The following is a 21440-nucleotide window of genomic DNA, read 5'->3' on the forward strand; positions in this document are numbered from 1 at the left end:
CGTGACTTCAGACAGTAGCAGTATACATTTATGAAGATTATTATTATTATTCTTGTTATTTCTCGTGATTTTTATGTTGCTGGTTCTTGTTTTGTGACGCATTATTGTTACATTATTTTGTTCCATTGTTCCATTTTATTGTTACAATAAAGTTCTTGGTTGAATGAAAAAAAATGCTTCCCGCTCAAACCGGAGACGGCGCCTTCATTAGTAAATTTTACTTCCGGGGATAGTTGTGAATAGTTAGTTAGTTATGTTGTTCGACATCCTTAACACCTGACGTAGTTTACACCCGTATTTGTTTGTGACCTGAGAAAAGTAAACTGCTTTTTTCGCTTGCTATAAACTCTGATAGTAATCCTGTAATGGGTATATTCTGCGGTGTTTTAATGTCGGCGTAACGTTAGCGGCTAACTGCTAAGAATAATGCTGACTAAATAAGTTGGACACAGCTGCTTTATGTCGCTGCTGGGTTTTTTTTTTAATCCCACAGAGACTATAGTTATATCTGAAATCGGCGTTTGTTGTGTGTTTTTTATTTTAACAGAAGCTATTAAATACCGTGATAATGCCAGCACAGACCTAGCTTGCTAACGTTAGCTACCTGTCGAAGTTAGCGTTGGCCACGTAATGTAGGAGCTATCCTGAAAGCATCGTTTGATACTTGTTTTTATTATTATTATTATGACATTCCACAGAGGCCGCAATCATGTCGCACAGGAACAGCACAGAGAGGTGGGACGAGCCAATCCAGGAGGTTGTCATTATAGAAGACGAATTGTCCCATGTTAACCCCACTGAAGGTACGAGTTATTAATTAAAGTTCTCATCTCAGAGTAGAGTTACATAGATAATAAAGCAAGAGACAGGTGGTCTTTTTTTTTTTTAATCTTTTGCACCTTTCTGAAGTAGTGTGTTTGTTCCTGCAGTGGTTGTGATAGTTGAACCAGCAGAAATGACAGTCCAAAAGGAGATGGACACTAATGAGCAGGAAGAAACCCCAGACGCTGATGGTGGTTTTTGTAAGTATTACTCACCTGTCCACCTTGAAAACGTCCAAACTGTTATGGTTTTGATGTTTGAAAGATTAGTAAGAATGCATTTTTCTGTTTAAGGAATATTGCAAAGCTTTATCCTGTTCTGTCTGTGACTGATCCATAGACACTTGCTCATACTTTTTTTTTGAGGTTTTTCTGTTGCCGTTGAACCATTAAATAGTACGTATTATTAGTAGTAGTAGTAGTAGTATTGGTTTGCTGTTAAACCATTATAATATATAGTAGTAGTAGTATTATGGTTTTGCTGTTAAACCATTATAATAATATAGAGCTTGCAGTGAAAGTCACCTCTCTGAGACTTTGCAGGATATGAAACTTCAGTAGGGCGAATTGATTGCCCGTGTCGCAGACCAAACAGTTCCCCCTAAAAATTGGTCCCCCCTGCTTTCACTGCGCATGCGTCATTTGGGACCGCAGCACATCTGAGACTGACTCTCTACACCCAAAGTGATCAAAGGGAATTAGGGATGGGTATCGAGAACCGGTTCCTTTCAGGTATCAAGAAATGATTCGATCCACTGACATCAATAACATTTTACTTAACGATTCTCTTATCAGTCCTTTAGAGTGGCCGTTGTTTTTGGGGGTGTTTGTCAGGAAAATGATCATTTCTCTACATTGATTACAGACCCTGCAGCGGGTCTGTAATCAACTTTTCTGCAGCGCAGCTTTGCTTTGGACCTTGAACCAATCGAAGCAGTGCTTCGATCATTGCTTCGTTGGTTAATTTTTTTCTTTCGCTTTCCCTCGCTAAAACCCTAAAGAGCATATGCTTGTGAGTATTATTTAGCTTTTTTATGTTAAACCGACCTGTTATGGTCTTCTGAAACAGTTGATAGATGTATTTTATAACTTAAAAACGGGACCGATGCTAACATGTTAGCATGTCTATGGCATTTTCAATGTTAAAATTAGCATTAAGCAGTTGCAGCTGTCAAGCGTTTGTTGTCGTAAAAGAGTCAAATGTATTACAAATTGTAACATTTTTAAATTTATTTTTGTTTATATATTAATAATAATAGCAAGCACAACAATAATAGTAATAATAACTAATCTAATGATTATATACAATTTTAGAGAAAGAGACAAAAAGAACCTGAATAAAAACAGAAAATATAAAACCAACTAACAATGAACATACATAAATAAATACATACAGAAATAAATGTGTTTCCTGTGAACACCTAGTGACTCTTACACCTCCATTTCATCCGTGTCTTATTTAAGTTTAATGACAGTTTGTTTCGGTCAAACCATATTTTCAATGTGTTAATTTCTTCAGTGATTTCCTCCAGAACTATCTGCCAAGCCAGAAAACTGCTGCATCCTAGTAAGAGCAGAATACTACTGGAATGAATTTGAATAAGGAAATTGGGGGGGGGGGGGGGGGTATCTCCCCCAAATGATGCTGGTACTCACTGCAGTTTGTCCTGGAATATCCCAGATTGCATTTCAGAGCTTCTAGAATTCAGACATTTTCGTGCACGTGGTGTTGGGGGGTAATTTGGGTTTCAACTTTTTTTGTTGTTTTTTTTGTTTTTTTCACCACTTCATCCCTGAATATGAATCGTGAGTCACTTTTGTGCGGATTAAAGTTACTAACGGACTCCTGTCTCATTGCGAGAAAGAAACGAGAATCATCCTCCGTTCTGTTCACACAGCTCCAAACGTTGCGCGGCTCTCTGCCGAGTCAAGTTAGAATGATAGAGTCCATTCGGAAGTAATAACTTCAAAGCGAAACACCGTTTTGTTTATTTTTATTTATGTCCAGAGATCAAGGATACAGTGACCAATTTCATATTTATTTCATATTTTTTACTTTAAGACTCAATGAAATACATAGAAACCTGTAAAGCCTACTTAGTACAAATTCACAAGAGGTATCGATAAGGAATCGGGTCGATAAGCAGAATCGATAATGGCATCTATCGCTAAAACTTATCAGTACCCATCCTAAAGGGAATAGTGATTATTAACCTTCAGATGACAAAGTAAAACCTCTTAGATCATGCTAAGTCAGTTTTAAGCAGAAATGAGCGATAATCGCCTCAGTCACTACTGACGCACCAAAATGACGTAGGCGCAGCAGCCGTGAGACGTCTGCTGTGCTGCACTCTGATCGGTCCACCATCTTTTATTACTAAATAATGCTTAATTTATGTGGAAATGATTGTTGTACAAAAGCTTCAGATATCTATTGCTGAGATAGATGACTGGAGTGCAGTTTTAAGCAAAATGAGGTGGTAATCGGTGGATCGCAGCTGATGCTTCGAAATGACAATGCTAATGCTCCGAAATGATGCATGCATGTGAAGGCAGCGGGACAGATTTATTTATTTGGGGGGGTTGGTCGGTGACACCGCTATGGAAAGCAACACTAGTGCCGCCTATATATTATTTTTTTGTTAAAGGAATTTGACTACATGTCCCAGTTTAAGCTCATTTCATTGGCATTTGTTCATGTGAGGTCGGATTTTAAGGACATACTGGTGGCCTAGGTAACTAAAATTGCCATGTTTGAGTAGGCATAAAATTTTGTCATCTATTTTTAGTTAATTTTAAGCTGTGCTTCCACTACCATTATATTAGGAGACACCCCACACCCTCTTGAGAGCGCGCATTGGAAATTATGTTGCATCAAGTGAAGATGGCAACACGCTGTCCTGCGAGTAGCAGCTGGAGTAGGCCTCCTGCTCTTGGTCCAAGTACAGAAACGAGCCCTTGAAGTGCTGTGCGCCCTGCCACTTACAAACAGCAAAAGACCAGTCACCACCAGATGACAGGTTTTGATCCAGCTTGGCTGTCAGGGGAAATACTCCCCCTGGCTATCCTCCTTTTCTGTCATTTTCAGGCAGGTTGCCAGATCTGCACTTTATAAGGGTCATTCCATATGAAGAGCCAAATTGAGAACATCTTCCAGTTTTATGGTCTCAGAATTGCTCTGTTTTTTTATATTTTGTGGTATGAGGTGTAAGATGAAGATTGCACTGAGTTCCAGTTAAATATCGCCACCATTCCAATTTTATATGCTGTTGAAAAAGGGGCGTGGCAACGTTAACCTTTGTTATTGGTTTGTAAGCATTTTTAAGAGGCTCTAACTCAAAACTAAACAAGATATCAATTGATTTTTTTTCAGAATGTATTAACTCTGTCTTAAACTCTCAGAAAAAATGATTTTTACAAACATTAACCCTCCACTGGCCACACAGGATCAGGTGAAAATTGAAATTTGAACGGTACTAACATCAGCCGAAATAGGCTCAATTTTCTCACATACCATTGAAGATAGTGCTTTTGCTTTTAGTTTTCTGGAAAGCACATGCCAGGGGCTTCCAAAGGAAGTGAACTCCAGACTGATGCTATTATTTATTTCAGAGCAATGTTAACCCTTTTCAGCCTTGGTTGCCGGGTGGGGAACTTTTGGACCCCTTTTTCACCATGTGGGTATCTTCTGATTTTCAAAAACTTTGTATCTAAAAGCTCTTGATATGTGCTGCTAGAAAAATTACCCCACTGATATAAAACAAACACCCCTACACATAGAATTAATGCCCTCTTTCAGGGTAGATCCCACTTTTTGCATATATTTTAATGTACAGTCGTATGTACATAAATGTACACAATACATAGGAGTTATGGTGCTAGTTATCTAAAATGCATTAATAATACATGTACAACAGCTCTTTTTCATTTTTTAAAATATAAAATATGTTAACCTTGAACTAACTAATTATGTTAACATCCTAATGCATTCTGTTATTCACAATCAACCCTTGTACCTCTGGTTCTGGACAAAAAAGCCCACAATTTTGCCAGGCTACTCTGTAAATATTGACTTCTACTCTGTTGCCAACCTCAGGCTGTCAAACCATGCCTGCACTCTGGAAGCTTCTTGACTAGATAAAACATAGTTCCTTCCAAGTCCAGTGGTGTCTGGAGCATCCATCAAGAGAATGCGAGTCAAAGGTACCCAGCATTCCTCCACCCTACGAGGCCAGTGGAAATTTGAGGCTGGTCCATTTGGGTGCATAAATGAAACTTTGACATCGTCATTCTCTTGAGATTGCTCAATGATTTGCCAACCACCAATGGCCATCATACAAGCAGGCCACAAATGACCAGGGATACAGTCTGCCAGTTTTAGAGGCTCAGGTATAGGGGTACCGCACTCAAATCCGACCTCCTCTTCACCTGACAAACGTTTGACGAGAATGGTACCATTCCTAGTTACACTGAACAGTGGTTATCCCTGGTACCCAGAACTTTCTTAGCCCCCTCAAATCTCTTCAGCTGCTGCTTTGAGTGCTTCTGAACATCCTCACTCTCAACAAAAATTGTCTCAACCCCTTTGATATTTGCGTGAGCCCACTCAAATAAGTCATGGGGAGTAAGAATATGACCCGAAGCAATTGCTTTTGTACTGTGCCTGGCTGCCTCCCGCTTGATTGTGCCCCCTATTCCATCGCAAGGACTCTTTCCATGAGAAGTGGCAAAAAAATGCCATTCTGCTTCCATGCCAAAGTCTTCCTTGTGATGGAGAAGGTTGCAAAAGTTCTTGAAATTTTTATATTGGGAGGCTGCCCCATCGCTGAAGTAATATGCTTTGCTTAAAGTTGTTGGGATACCTGTTTTGATCAGGGGCACAACCTGAGTGAGGAAATAATGAACTGCAATTGTCGTGTTGCAAGTGATTGCTGATACACATATGCTTCGACAATGCAGGGAATCATTCATTTTGTAGGTCACAGTAAAGGGATGCAGGGTTGCTTGGGAATTATCCCAGTGGTAACCCTGTGCTGCATTCTGTACTACAAATGAGTATTCTCAGCAAAGTCAAGCAGAATGATGCATTCATCTTCCCCCACGTTAGTTTTTAGCTTTTCCAGAAAAGCCCCCTGATTCTTAGCAATAAAGTGATGAGTGGTTAGTTTATCACCATTCTTCGATTTTCCGCTTTCCATAGGAATTAATCCCTTTTTCCAACAGACGCTTCAATGGAGACATGCCTAATGACTGAATGCTTTCATTTAGTTCATCACGGTCAACAAACATGTCTTGCTCTTCTTCCCCGTCATGAGTCAGAAATGTACAAGTATCATTGCCACCATCATGTAGCTTTTCACGACAACGCCAACAGAGCGTCACACCAAAGTGAAATTTGACCTTTTGGATTTCAGAAAGTTTCTGTATTTAAGCCACAGACAGCTCTTTTAAATTTGTGGTACAGCCTTTTCTGTGTTGTTTGAAAGGGTCAGCACAACCCTTCTTGTTAAAATTAAAACAGTATTTCTCCAAGAAAACTTTCTTGTGATGCAGGCAAATGGTGGCATCTGGGTCTTCTAGGTGTGGGTCTAGTTCTGGCATTGCTCTGGCAAGAAGAATCACTCTTTCTTCTTCTGGGATGTTTCTTTAGCAACACAAAGTCTGAGTTTTACCCCCTTTCTACCAGTTGTAGTCATAGCACATTTGGCTGATGTGTAACAAAAATCAGTTACCATAGCAACTAATCAGTTTACATAGCAAAAAAAAAAGGAACATGTAAAGCACTTCCATGGTTTTCGAACGAGTCATTAAAATTTTCTGTGTAGCAAAACAACTATTTTCACTAACCATTTGTCATGCTTTTAGGTAGCAATTTTTTAAGTACATTGTATTTTGTGTGTGTGAATTGCTACACAAACCACTGCATGTCAGTGCATTAAACATATTGGTAGGCAACATTAGAGCCTTTCTGTCAGTAACAGTTGAAGCCTCATTACCCTGGCTTAAGCTAACCCAACATTTTTGCCTGTACCAGCACTGCACATGTATATACATACCTAAGAAAACCAGCTGTATATAGGTCATCCTGAGCAGCAGATAGAGAAATGTGCAGGCCTACTTATTTGATTATCATTACCATTTTTAGAAAAGACATTATTAGGATGATGCTTTGCTGAGCTTACCTGGAGTATTACGTTTATGACACTCATTCTGATTGAATTCGTTACAACACCACTCAGGCAGGGTTGAAGAGTGTAGGATCCTGAAGTTTCAGCCATTGTTTAAAGAACATGTGCTTATTAGACTACAGTGCCACCTATTTTGAACTTAGTTATTTAGAATGCCACCCTAGTGGTAAATTAAAGACCTACAGGATATTCTGGAATACTACTCTTGATGTATCTCTGCAGTGATGAGCTTTGGTCGGTTATAAGGGGTTAATTTGGTTATGTTACAAGGCCTTTGCCATTTAAAATGAAGCAACATTTTCAATTGCCGTCACAGACTATCAAATGTGGGAAAGTGCCTGACAAGAGGACATTCCGAGGGAGGCATGGGTATGGTTTAACAGTTTTGCAAACCTGTGTATTGTGTACATTTATGTACATATTACTGTACATTAGAATATATGCAAAAGTGTGATATAGTCTGGAGTTCACTTCCTTTGGAAGCCCCTGGCATGTACTTTCCAGAAAACTAAAAGCAAAAAGCACTATCTTCAAGGTATGTAAGAAAATGACGCCTATATTCGGCTGATTTTGCTTCAGTACCGTTCAAATTTCAATTTTTCACCCTGATCCTGTGTGGCCCAGTGGAGGGTTAATGTTTGTAAAAAATCATTTTTTTCTGAGAGTTTAAGACAGCATTAATACACTCAACAAAAATATAATGCAAACACTTTTGGTTTTTGCTCTCATTTTGTATGAGATGAACTCAAAGATCTAAAACTTTTTCCACATACACAATATCACCATTTCCCTCAAATTATTGTTCACAAACCAGTTTAAATCTGTGATAATGAGCACTTCTCCTTTGCTGAGATAATCCATCCCACCCACAGGTGTGCCATATCAAGATGCTGATTAGACACCATGATTAGTGCACAGGTGTGCCTTAGACTGTCCACAATAAAAGGCCACTCTGAAAGGTGCAGTTTATCACACAGCACAATGCACAGATGTCGCAAGATTTGAGGGGGATGCGTGCAAGTGGCATGCTGACCGCAGGAATGTCAACCAGAGGCTGTTGCCGTGTATTGAATGTTCATTTCTCTACCATAAGCCGTCTCCAAAGGCGTTTCAGGAGAATTTGGCAGTACATCCAACCGCCTCACAACCGCAGACCACGTGTAACCACACTAGCCCAGGACCTCCATATCCAGCATGTCACCTCCAAGATCGTCTGAGACCAGCCACTCGGACAGCTGCTGAAACAACGGTTTGCATAACCAAAGAATTCTGCACAAACTGTCAGAAAACTGTCTCAGGGAAGCTCATCTGCATGCTCGTCGTCCTTCATCAGGGTCTCGACCTGACTCCAGTTCGTCGTCGTAACGACTTGAATGGGCAAATGCTCACATTCGATGGTGTTTGGCACGTTGGAGAGGTGTTATTTTCACGACTGAATCCGGTTCACACTGTCCAGGGCAGATGGCAGACAGCTGTGTGTGGCGTCGTGTGGGTGAGTGGTTTTATGATGTCAATGTTGTGGATCGAGTGGCCCATGGTGGCGGTGGGGTTATGGTATGGGCAGGCGTTCTGTTATGGACGAAGAACACAGGTGCGGTTATTGATGGCATTTTGAATGCACAGAGATACCGTGACGAGATCCTGAGGCCATTGTTGTGCCATACATCCAGAACATCACCTCATGTTGCAGCAGGATAATGCACGGCCCCATGTTCCAAGGATCTGTACACAATTCTTGGAAGCTGAAAATGGTCCCAGTTCTTGCATGGCCGGCATACTCACCGGACATGTCACCCATTTAGCATGTTTGGGATGCTCTGGACTGGCGTATACGACAGCGTGTACCAGTTCCTGCCAATATCCAGCAACTTCGCACAGCCATGAAGAGGAGGTGGACCAACATTCCACAGGCCACAATTGACAACCTGATCAACTCTATGCGAAGGAGATGTGTTGCACTCCATGAGGCAAATGGTTGTCACACCAGATACTGACTGGTATCCCCCCTAATAAAACAAAACTGCACCTTTCAGAGTGGCCTTTTATTGTGGACAGACTAAGGCACACCTGTGCACTAATCATGGTGTCTCATCAGCATCTTGATATGGCACACCTGTGAGGTGGGATGGATTATCTCAGCAAAGGAGAAGTGCTCACTATCACAGATTTAGACTGGTTTGTGAACAATATTTGAGGGAAATGGTGATATTGTGTATGTGGAAAAGTTTTAGATCTTTGAGTTCATCTCATACAAAATGGGAGCAAAAAAAAAGTGTTGCGTTTATATTTTTGTTGAGTGTACATTCTGAAAAAATAAAATTGATGCCACAAAATATAAAAAAACAGAGCATTCTGAGACCATGAAACTGGAAGCCTTGTCTTTTAATATGGAATGACCCATAAGCCAGCCAGTTGCTGGGTCTGCAACTTTATAGGCTAGCTTGTTAGGGGGGCAAGCTGTTCATCCTTTTTTTGTGCATTTTTTTTTTTTAAATTGTGGGCAATTGTTGTAGGACAACGGCACCGTGTGGTATGAGAGATAAAATGAATAACGTAGAGAATGAATAGGGGATTATTTCAGTTTCCCTTTTGGTTTTGTCAATTATGTAGGACAGCATAAACAGACAGTTGTGAGAGGAAAACCATCCCGGCCATTTACAGTCTCGTCCCTGCAGTACAGTTCAAATATTTGTGTCGGTTGTCTGTCTCTCCCCCGCCCCCATGCTGCTGTTAAAATTTATTTTGTGTTTTCTGAAGTCAAAAACATGATCAAACTGTCTATACGTGACACCTTATTTAGTGGGATGTCACGTTGGGAGTTTCCCATTGACCATATGCTTTCTGGTAGCCATCAAGTAGTTTAAGGCTTAATTCTAGTTGGACATGTGACCACTCTTCTGGCAAGCTTGTTAATAAGTCCCTTCAGCTTCTCTTCAGAAAACAGACTCTACATGTTGATTTGACACGTTTATACCGGATACACTTCCTGGCACCAACTCTACATACATAGAAAATGGTAACATCTTGAACTGGAACCTTCTCCATGGGAAACAAGTGCATTTAACTGCTTGGCCCCCCACCGCTGCCTTGGCAGCCTTGTTAAAGTCAGATAAATTTGTTTGGTTTCTTGGCACACATCTGACTTGAAGCATAGTCCAGACCACTTGTTACAGAGTTGAGGGTCAGCACTGTGGAAAGGCTGTTCCAAAGCATTGGTATGTGTTTTGGTGTCACTGTCCCTTTTGGAATACACAGTTATGTCAAAGGGTCAACATTCAAGCTAATAGGTTGAGGCCTTATTTTAAGAATGCTGATGTTCTCCTTCATTGTTTAATCTACTCTACATGCAATAGTTGGAACTGCTGAGGTCTTTGGATTTTCTGATTTTTATTCATCCCTGTCTTAAGTTTAATGACAGTTTGTTTCGGTCAACCATATTTTCAAATGTTCCCCAAATGTTTCTTTGGCAGTGAGTGCTGCCAAAGAAACATTTTTATCCCCGGCTGGGCCGAAGGGGTATTAGGGTGTGGCAATTTCTGTCCATCTGTCCGTCTGTCACAAAAAGGGTATGAGCATTCTGAAATCAACTCCCCTCACATTTTAGGAGGAATTTTGTGAAACTTGGTACACGTCCTTGTTATAGCTTGGTAATACACACATTTTAATATTGTACAAAACTGACACATTTTGGCAGAGTTATGGCACTTAATTAACAAATTTAGACACTGTCAGTTTCATGAGTTAGTATCGGCATTCTGAAATCAACTATCACATGCAGTGACGCAAATAATTATTTGATCCACTGTTGATTTTGCAAGTTTTCCAACCTATAAAGAATGGAGAGCTCTGTAATTTTTATAGTAGGTGCACTTCAACTGTGAGAGACAGAATCTAAAAAAAAAAGTGGAAGAAACACGTCTGTCAGTCTTCCTCGGTCTGGGCTCCATACAAGATCTCTCCTTGTGGGTTAAGGCTATTCTGAAAAAGCCCAGAACTACGCAGGAGGACCTGGTCAATGAGCTGAAGAGAGCTGGGACCACAGTCTATATATGTAGCCCTAAAAACTATATATATTCTGAATCCTTATGACATGGGGAACAAACTGGTACCATTTTTTTAAAAAGCTGAACTGAAAATTACTCCCAAAATAGCCAGTTATATAAGACCGTACAGTATTGTACCATGTCCAGTATACTCCCAAACTATAATATGTAGCCCTAAAAACTATATATATTCTGAATCCTCATGACATGGGAAACAAACTGGTACCATTTTTTTTTTTTTTTAAAGTTGAACTGAAAATTACCCCAAAATAGCCATTTATGTAAGACCATACAGTGCTGTACCATGTGCTTTTCATGCTGCCACTTCTGTTTGTCCAGGATAAACTCCCAAACTATAATATGTAGCCCTAAAAACTGTATATATTCTGAATCCTCATGACATGGGGAACAAACTGATACCTTTTTTTTTTTTTTTTTTTTTAAGTTGAACTGAAAATTACCTCAAAATAGCCGGCTGTGGGTATGACCAGGCAGATTCAAATTTCCAGCCCTGTATATGTGTTGGCCATCTCTGTTTATTTAATCCCTTCCTTCAGCTACTTTGTTCGCAATTGTTAAGCACCCGACTGTCCTGTACAACCTAGTTTGCCTTCCTGTCTGAATAATTCATTTTTATGTTTGTAAAATTGCAATGTAAAAACAGTGAAATACACCACTACCTCAATATTTATTCATTGATATTTACATTTACTGTTACCTACCTTTTGTGTGTAATTTTGTTATAAATTTGATTGCAAAACAAAGTCTGCATGAAGGACTTCAAATGTTTGTCTTTTAACCAAGTGTTTCCACTTAGTTTGGGGAGTCCACCTCTTATAGTTCTGCTGGACAAACCTTAGCCCATTTAACTATTATATAAGACATCAGCATTACAAAACAAGACATCAGCATTACAAAAACAAATGTTGGGCAGTTGTTTTAAATCAAAACAACTGCCCAAGGCCAGCACTGGGTACCCCAGCTAGTATTGACATAAAATAATTACGTAGATCAAGCTGGTAACGTGTTACTGAATCACTGTCATCCTACATATGGAGAATATCTCTCCTTCCTCTCTTTTCCACCAGCTTGTCTGCTTAAGACACTCTTAGGCTTCTTAAAAGTCCTCCTCACTACTGTTACCAGTTTGTCACCTTAGGAGCTCTCTTAAGACTTAAGGTGCTTTGCGGACAACTTTCATCTTACCAAGGGAAAATTCTAAGAAATGTCTAAGAATTCGAGAAATTAAGATTTTTCTTAGAACGGCACTAGGCGCTATTTTTAGCCTTAGGCTGCTTCGTGCATACGGGCCCAGTTGTTTATGTTCAGGGGAGAAGCTCATCAAACCCACCTGCTGAAGTGATTAGTTGCAAGGAAAACCTGCACTGTCTTGGCCTATGTTGCCCACCCCTGCTCTTTAACTTTGACCCAGTCTTAATTTCAGAAAATCCACAGTACATGCTTAATGTGTAGTAAATGATTTTTTTTTTCTGTGGTGATGTTTTTGTTAAAGATGTATGTTGGACAACTATTCTACCCCAGAAAAAGAATAATGATAGTCCAATATTGACATGACATTCATGTCTGTGATGTGTATGAAAACCTCTAACCATAACTGCAAAGATCTACTGGTGAGATCTTTAGGCATTTATTCAATGTGTAGTGTTTTTTTGCCGATATGACAGTTGGGCTGTTTCATAATCGGAGTACATAAGTGGAGCTTAAAGATAAAATTTGGTTTAATGACGAGGTGGAAATGATCAACAAAGTTTAGTTTGCCATACATGGATAATTACTTCTGGTCTATCAGCAGCAACGGTCATTTGGTTTGATATCCCCATTTGTTTAAAAGCAGAACTCTAATTGTACCAGTTTTTACCAAAATATCTTTTGGTATCTTTTGTCTAATTTTGTCATGTCTGACACGCACATTGTATGCAACATTGCGTATGTGTGCAGTTATACACCAGGCAGCGTTTCAGCTGTGTCTCTGCTCGGTCTGTCCACATTATTTATGTTTTTAAAATCAATCTTTTTCATGCTCTATCTCCTGTGACAGTTTGCAGTGTGCGTTCAATTTGACTTTTATTCTGTGCGTCTACACATGTGGGTGGGTGTTTTTTGTTTTGTTGTTTTTAACTATGTGCCCAACAGCACCTGCCTGAAAGCACTTGACATAGAATGCGTTACATAACTTAAAAATCCAAATAGCTATATTAAGTATGTGTAGACTCACCACCACAATGCTTGCTGTACGTTTCAGACCTGAGGTTACAGGCACCGTAGTACATAACCAAACCAGGTGTATCATACTAAATGACATGGAATATGGACTTTACATGTCAATTTATATGCAATATTTTAGGCGTAATTGAAATTTGGAGTTTGTCAAGTGATGCATTATTATTTGGCCATTGAGTACCTGTTACTGTAAGTATGTGTTAAGTAATTGTTAATTTGCACGTTTTATGACTTTCCACATTTTCTAGATTGTGAGGAGTGCCTGACTCTTTTCCGAGACCAGAGTGATCTCACACCGATTAAAGGCCCATGTTTTATTCTTGATTTTCCCACGACTATGGGCGTGCCCCAGCGGGCCCTCCTCACTTTACCCAATGGCCTGATGATCGGCAGGTCTAGTATTCCCAGTGCAGGAGTCGGGGTCATAAATCATGGAGCCAAACTGTGTCCTGGAATGCATTTTGGACCATATGAGGGAGAGTTGACGACAAAGCAGAATGCTGTTACAAGTTTCTTCTCATGGGAGGTGAGTTTGAATATGTTACACAAAAATCATTTAAATAACGTTGCATGTCAGCTTTGGAGATTTTGTAAAGTACAACCCCTGGCAATAATTATGGAATCACCGGCCTCGGAGGATGTTCATTCAGTTGTTTAATTTTGTAGAAAAAAGCAGATCACAGACATGACACAAAACTAAAGTCATTTCAAATGGCAACTTTCTGGCTTTAAGAAACACTAAGAAATCAGGAAAAATAATTGTGGCAGTCAGTAACGGTTACTTTTTAAACCAAGCAGAGGGGAAAAAATATGGACTCACTTAATTCTGAGGAATAAATTATGGAATCACCCTGTAAATTTTCATCCCCAAAACTAACACCCAAATCAGATCTGCTCGTTAGTCTGTGTCTAAAAAGGAGTGATCACACCTTGGAGAGCTGTTGCACCAAGTGGACTGACATGTATCATGACTCCAACACGAGAGATGTCAATTGAAACAAAGGAGAGGATTATCAAACTCTTAAGAGGGTAAATCATCATGCAATGTTGCAAAAGATGTTGGTTGTTCAGTCAGCTGTGTCTAAACTCTGGACCAAATACAAACATGAGAAGTTTGTTAAAGGCAAACATACTGGTAGACCAAGGAAGACATCAAAGCGTCAAGACAGAAAACTTAAAGCAATATGTCTCAAAAATGCACAACAAAACAAATGAGGAACGAATGGGAGGAAACTGGAGTCAACGTCTGTGACCGAACTGTAAGAAACCGCCTAAAGAAAATGGGATTTACATACAGAAAAGCTAAACGAAGGCCATCATTAACACCTAAACAGAAAAAAACAAGGTTACAATGGGCTAAGGAAAAGCAATCGTGGACTGTGGATGACTGGATGAAAGTCATATTCAGTGATGAATCTCAAATCTGCATTGGGCAAGGTGATGATGCTGGAACTTTTGTTTGGTGCTGTTCTAGTGAGATTTATAAAGATGACTGCCTGAAGAGAACATGTAAATTTCCACAGTCATTGATGATATGGAGCTGCATGTCAGGTAAAGGCACTGGGGTGATGGCTGTCATTACATCATCAATAAATGCACAAGTTTACGTTGATATTTTGGACACTTTTCTTATCCCATCAATTGAAAGGATGTTTGGGGATGATGAAATCATTTTTCAAGACGATAATGCATCTTGCCATAGAGCAAAAACTGTGAAAACATTCCTTGCAAAAGACACATAGGGTCAATGTCATGTCCTGCAAATAGTCCGGATCTTAATCCAATTGAAAATCTTTGGTGGAAATTGAAGAAAATGGTCCATGACAAGGCTCCAACCTGCAAAGCTGATCTGGTAACAGCAATCAAAGAAAGTTGGAGCCAGATTAATGAAGAGTACTGTTTGTCACTCATTAAGTCCATGCCTCAGAGACTGCAAGCTGTTATAAAAGCCAGAGGTGGTGCAACAAAATACTAGTGATGTGTTGGAGCGTTCTTTTGTTTTTCATGATTCCATAATTTTTTCCTCAGAATTGAGTGATTCCATATTTTTTTCCCTCTTCTTGGTCTAAAAAAGTAACCGTTACTGACTGCCACAATTTTTTTTTTTTTTTTTTTCCTGATTTCTTATGCTGCGTTGACACCGGACGCGAGCGACTGCAGCCACAGGTTGCCATGTAATCCCTATGTAAGGGCGCGTTTTGGTGCCAAACCGCGCAGCGCGACGTGATGGACGTGAGTGAAGCGATGCGAGTGAAGCGATTTTGAGCATTTTGCGCATTTGTGGCACGATATTCCGTCACGTCGCGTTGCCCTCCTCCCAAAGTTCAAAAATCTTAACTTTTTCATCTCGTCGCGCCGCGATGACCAATCAGGGACTGAATATGTAGTGACGTGGAGATGTCTGGAGTTTGACTGAAGATGTGAACATGTCCTGTATCTGGTAGCAGCCTGTGAGCAGGACTTAACGTCTCTTTTGTCCTTTATTTCACAATCATGACAGTTTTTGGAGCGAACAGCAGCACCACAGCAGCAGGGAGCGGAGTTTCTTTTTATTTTTATTTTATGTGCGTGCGCGCGAATCGTCCTGGAGATTATTTTACTTATTAACTACACAGCTGTATAATAAAGCAAATGGTGACTGGTTTCTAAACACAATTATGACAGAGTTTTTGGAGCGAGCAGCAGCCCTACTTGCAGCAGCGGGAGCGGAGCTTTTTTTTTTTTTTACGTGCGAGCGAGCGAATCGTCTGTAGAGAATATTTTATTAATTAACTACACAGATGTATAATAAAACAAATGGTGAGTGGTTTCTAAACACAATTATGACAGTTTTTTGGGGGAAGAGCCAGCTGCAGCAAGCAGCGGCGTTTTTTATTGTTTACATGTGCGTGCGCGAACGGGACAGTTCAAACTGGGTCCCGCAGAGGTGGAAGGACCGCTGAAAGCGGCCGTCACCCAGACACAGCTCCTGCAGCAAATAATGATACTCCCTGTATTGGGAGCTTTCCACAGCAACTCGCTCCGTGTAATCAAGGTCCGTCATGTTAGCTTGACTGACAACCGGAGCCGGCGAGCAGAATGGAAGCTCCTCCTATTTGATGATGCACCGGGGCGAATTTTCGCAGTGAAAGTCCACACAAGCAGAGCGACACAACGGGCGAAGGAGGCGCGTCCGTCGCCTGGCGACCCACGCGAATTTGTAGCGTCTGATCGCGCCCGGTGTGAACGCGGCTTTATAGTGTTTCTTAAAGCCAGAAAGTTGCCATTTGAAATGATTTTAGTTTTGTGTCATGTCTGTGATCTGCTTTTTTTCTACAAAATTAAACAACTGAATGAACATCCTCCGAGGCCGGTGATTCCATAATTTTTGCCAGGGGTTGTATGGTTGGTGTGTTGAAGATGTTCTCTCTTTCTACAGATTTACAACGGAAATCATGAATACAAGTACATTGATGGTGTGAGAGAATCACACTCAAACTGGATGAGGTAACGTTTTTGTTCAGTAACATATTTGAATTAAATAATTATAATAATATATTATAATTAAAAAAACACAAACTAACTGCTCATTAAGGAATCCTGCTTAGAATAGCTAAATGTAGAATAAGTGCCATGACAACATCCTAACACAATTACAGTGCACTGGGTGGATGATAGAACCTATAATTAGTATCATGGAATGTTTCAGTTTTTGGACGGTGACTGCAGTATATCACGGTACGCTTGCATGATATGAGGAAAATCTGACATGTGATGTCATTGTTCAGTAATTGCAGTGATGATATGAATTGCAATAAATAATTATTTTGATAAGAGGAAAGAGGGTTTTGTCTTTACAAATAAAGTTTAGTTTTCAGGTCGAAAGTAGATCTTATTATGAAGGTGGAATTTAACAATTTCCAGCACTGAACGAGTAAAGCTCAGGATGTTTGTTTTTGTTATAGCTGCTCATTAAAATCTCAACATTCCTTAGAACTATCAGTTCAAATTACTATTGTCTTTTATATATTTACTGCTAATACTTAAAATTCAGTGAATCTATGGTGAAAAATTCATGCAGGCGCACAGGAATAGTTCACCAGCTGTAGCAGTGTGTGCTCTCGCGCGCTCTCACCTGTGCCACTGTTTAAATGGACCGATGTTCTGGTGCCTTCTCGCTCATTTTTTATTAAAATCCATTTACATGTGAAAGGGAACCAGACAAGCTTTACTATCTTACAAATACAAAACTTGAAATTTCATTGGTTAATTTCCCAAATACAGCTCTATTTCAGCCAGTTGGAATGGATCTAATAAAGACTTCATTGTATTTCTGAGCCGTTTTCGTTGGCTATTTCTGCACGAAGATTAAAATTTCCCCAGGGAATATGGCCAAAATAATCAATAGGCGTGATGAGTGTTGCATCCAAGATATTGTCAAAGGTATCTAGAACTCTTTTAGGTGAACTTGGCTAGAACGAAGCTTTGAGTTGGAAAGAACACCCTTGAGTTTACATGGGTGCTAGTCTTCCATCATATGGCGGATTTCCATCAAAATTCAGATTCTGTTATTTCCGTCACAAGATACTGCTTGCATCTCGGAATAACAAGATGGCGCTTTTGTTTGGCCTGTTGTATATTTTGTTGTTAGTTGTTGTTTGCTGGGATGTGATGGTCTTGCTGCTTGTTGGGTGTATGACAGTCAGGCTCTGCTTAATATCCGAGCTTCTTTAGATAATTATGGGGCTTCCATTTTCGCTTTTTGGTGATGTGGCCTCCGTTTGTGCTGTTTGCCGGCAATGCTAGGGCCAGTCAGCGCTACAGAAGCTCCTGCAGATGCAGATGGAGGACAGGGACAAGAGCTGGTGTCCAGGTGAGGCTGACGCTGTACTGGAAATGCAGAGTTGTGGGTAACTGGCCTCGTTCCCATTTGATCAACCTGCTTTCTCAAGGCGTGTGGACATATGGACCACCTCCCTCAGTGGATCATCACAGGAGGCCCTGCTGGCTCCGTCAGGGCCTCCTGTGATGATCCTTAGCAGATATCCCAAAGAGCAGGGTGTTACAATAGTCAAGCCTAGAGGAGACAAAGGCCTGGACGAGTTAGTAAAGCATGCAGAGGCTTGATTGCAAATGGTGTTTTAATGACCGTGGTTGTGAAGTAAACTTTATGCTTCAACATTTTATATATTTTTTAAAATTCCTTACACAGGTATGTGAATTGTGCTCGCAATGAAGATGAGAAAAATTTGCTGGCAGTCCAATACAATGGTAACATTGTTTATCATTGCTGTCGCACTATACACCCTGGAGATGAGCTCATGGTGTGGCCGAGCAGCAAATTGGTGGCTCGTCTTAGTGATGCTTGGAATCAGATCTGGGTTATGAAGATGCATTCAATAGGTACTAGTGCTGTGTCCAGTGCACAAAAAAATTCTTTGTAAGTGCTCTTATGTTCCAAAATATGTCACTAATATTCCACCTATTTTGATTTGCAGAGAATAATCCAGCTGCACCAGATCAGAGCTTTCTGTGCTCCCAGTGTCAGCTGTCCTTCACCACACGAGCCTACCTTCAGCGACACACAGAGTACTTCCACATCTGTCCAACTCCTGTCCAACCTAAAGATGACTCTGTGCCCGCTGCTGAAGAACCTGAAAGTTGGCCACCAGATTCTGATGCAGATCAATCCGCAGTTACTGCTCCAGAAATGACCTCAGATGGCATTGAGTCCAATACCTGCTCTGACTGTGGCAAGAGTTTCAAGCAGATGCCTCACCTTCAGAGGCACAAGCACTGCGTTCACTCAAACAAGCGCCCGTACTGCTGTACACAGTGCAGGCGGAGTTTTAGCCAGGCTTCTGGTCTGCTCAGGCATCAACTGGTTCACAAAAAACAGGCTCAAATAAAAGAGATGGTGGCAACTCGAAACAAAATCCTGAGTGAGGAGTCCGAGGGCGTGCAGTCCAAATCAGAACTCTGTGATGCTTTGAATCTTGCTGGAACTGAGGAGTTGCCTCAAACAAAGGAAGTTAATGTTCCGGTAAGTGAGCATTTGGATGCAGGTGAAATTGAAACTGCGAATGCCTCGAAACAAAACTCTGAAACATCACAGCTGTTGGATGCAAAGTCAAAGTACTGCTCAGACTGTGGTAAGAGCTTTACAAATGAGGCATACCTGAAAAAACATAAGGCTGTGGTGCATCAAAACGTACGGCCATACGTCTGCACTCTGTGTCAGAAGGGCTTTGGCCAGCATCATGACTTGGCTAGACACCTGCGACGTCACCAAAAAGAGAGCCAAAAGAGTGACAGAAACCCCGATCAGGAAGTTGGAGCAACCAGCACACTTGCTGTTCGCTGTGGCGAGTGTTCAATCATATTTTCCTCAGTGGATGCCTTTGACAAGCACATGAGTGACCAACACTCAGAGGAGACTCTTGCTGAGGATCCAGTACCTGCTGATGATGGTGATCCAGACTTCATCCCTCGACACTCAGAGGCCAAAACACGCAAATCAGCCCGAAAGTCTCCTCAAAGGCCTCAACGTCTTACTGCAAAATCTAAAATTTCTGCCATAACTAAGCTCATGGCTCCAAAAAGGTCAAGCACCAGCGCCGCTCAATCGGAGGACGGCGCCGAACCAGGAACATCTGCCAGAAATGTTAAGTCCAAATACAAATGGTACAGTTGTAGCCGCTGCAAGCATACGTACAGAAGCCCAGGTGAACTCAAAGCACACAAGTGTCCTTTGAAGCAGCTTAAGTGTGGTCAGTGTGGGGCGACGTTTAGTAAAACGGGCTTTCTGAAGAGGCATGAGCTGATGGTACACGTCAACGCAAAATCTTTTGTCTGTGAGCGCTGTGGCAAGGTGTTCGCCAAGGCCAGCAACCTGAAGCAGCACCAGAAGACCAACACTTGCGAAAAGTATCATTGTGCATCTGAGCTTTTCTCGTGTACATTTTGTCCATTTTCTTTCACCCTGAAGAGCTACCTCATTAAGCACATCAAGAGGCACCACCCCGTTGAGTATCTGACGCACTCCAAGTCCGACAGCCTGTTTGAGCTGCCGGAGGAAGAGCTTCAGCAGTACATGTGCCCCCATTGTGGGAAGAGCTGCAACAGCGCCAAGAATCTCAAAATGCACACGTGCTTGGAGCAGGTGAAGATTGTGTACTTATGCACCAACTGCGGGAAGGGCTTCACAAGTCACTACGGCCTGAAGCAGCACCAGCGTGTTCACACAGGTGAGAGGCCATACAGCTGCCCTCAGTGCAACAAAAGCTTCTCGCACAGCGGCCAGCTCAACGTGCACATGAGGACTCACACCGGGGAGAAACCGTACCTGTGCACCCACTGCGGGGACAGCTTTCGCCAGTCGGGAGATCTGAAACGGCACGAGAGGAAGCACACGGGCGTGAGGCCGCACAGCTGCCCGCAGTGCGGCAAAAGCTTCAGTCGCCCGCAGAGCCTCAAAGCTCACCAGATGCTCCACCTCGGACAGAAGCTGTTCAAATGCACCCAGTGTGGGAAAAGCTTCTCCAGAAACTACCATCTCAGGAGCCACCATCAGAAGATGCACTCGTAATCAGGATGTTCTTCCATTTGCACTTATTGAGATATTTTAAGTGCAAAGTATTTTGTTTTGTACAGTTTTGTTCTGTAAAACTTCACCTTCTGCCCATTTGAAATTGTAAAAAAAATAATAAACCTATTGCTCCGTTTTTTTTCTGCAATGATCAAAATAGTGTGCTAACAGCCGTTTTTGAATTAAAAACAAACAGCCGTCACTGTCGACCATTTATTCCACAAAAACATACAATCAAAGCATGTGCACTGTAAAAGCCTTATTATGAAAATACTCATAACATGCCTGTTTTTAATTCATTAATCTTGTTTTTTTTTTTTTCTGCTACTCCAGATCAACTTGTTTAAAATGAACTGCTGAACAGTTGGCATTGCTTTTGTCCACTTACATTCCATTAGCTCATTTCCTTCTTGACTACATTATAAATATTAAGTGAAATTAAAATACTTCAGTTCTACTGGAACTATACAAACATACTGGTGTAACAGTTGACACAAGTAGACTGTTTTTGTTTAAACGATGTAATTTGAAACTGGCGTAATTCCGGCAGTGTTATCAGTGCGCTACACGCAGCGGTGGC

At 41.0% G+C, this 21440-nt stretch overlaps 1 protein-coding gene across 2 annotated transcripts; it reads left to right on the plus strand.

Moving 5' to 3' along the window:
• Window positions 1-299: 299 nt before the first annotated feature.
• Window positions 300-21210, plus strand: LOC117531354 (histone-lysine N-methyltransferase PRDM9-like). 2 transcript variants are annotated; one of them, XM_034194432.1, is made up of 7 exons: window positions 300-318; window positions 699-803; window positions 930-1022; window positions 13542-13819; window positions 16712-16779; window positions 18485-18675; window positions 18771-21210. In XM_034194432.1, exons 2-7 carry the CDS (start codon window positions 710-712, stop codon window positions 20858-20860), a joined length of 2814 nt encoding a protein of 937 aa, XP_034050323.1. In that variant the 5' UTR covers window positions 300-318; window positions 699-709; the 3' UTR covers window positions 20861-21210. The 2 variants fall into 2 exon arrangements, with proteins under 2 accessions (XP_034050323.1, XP_034050322.1); XM_034194431.1 differs by lacking the exon at window positions 300-318 and having other exon boundaries at window positions 392-803.
• Window positions 21211-21440: the final 230 nt, after the last annotated feature.

The sequence above is a fragment of the Thalassophryne amazonica genome, chromosome 18, assembly GCF_902500255.1.
Source record: "Thalassophryne amazonica chromosome 18, fThaAma1.1, whole genome shotgun sequence".
Lineage (NCBI taxonomy): Eukaryota > Metazoa > Chordata > Actinopteri > Batrachoidiformes > Batrachoididae > Thalassophryne > Thalassophryne amazonica.

What these genes read in the sequence shown, in the direction of transcription:
- LOC117531354 (XM_034194432.1), top strand. Translation starts at nt 710, where the DNA reads ATGTCGCACAGGAACAGCACAGAGAGGTGGGACGAGCCAATCCAGGAG. An exon ending in CAAGTTTCTTCTCATGGGAG is followed by an intron (nt 13,820 to 16,711) that starts GTGAGTTTGAAT and finishes CTCTTTCTACAG; the next exon opens with ATTTACAACGGAAATCATGA. An exon ending in TCACACTCAAACTGGATGAG is followed by an intron (nt 16,780 to 18,484) that starts GTAACGTTTTTG and finishes TTCCTTACACAG; the next exon opens with GTATGTGAATTGTGCTCGCA.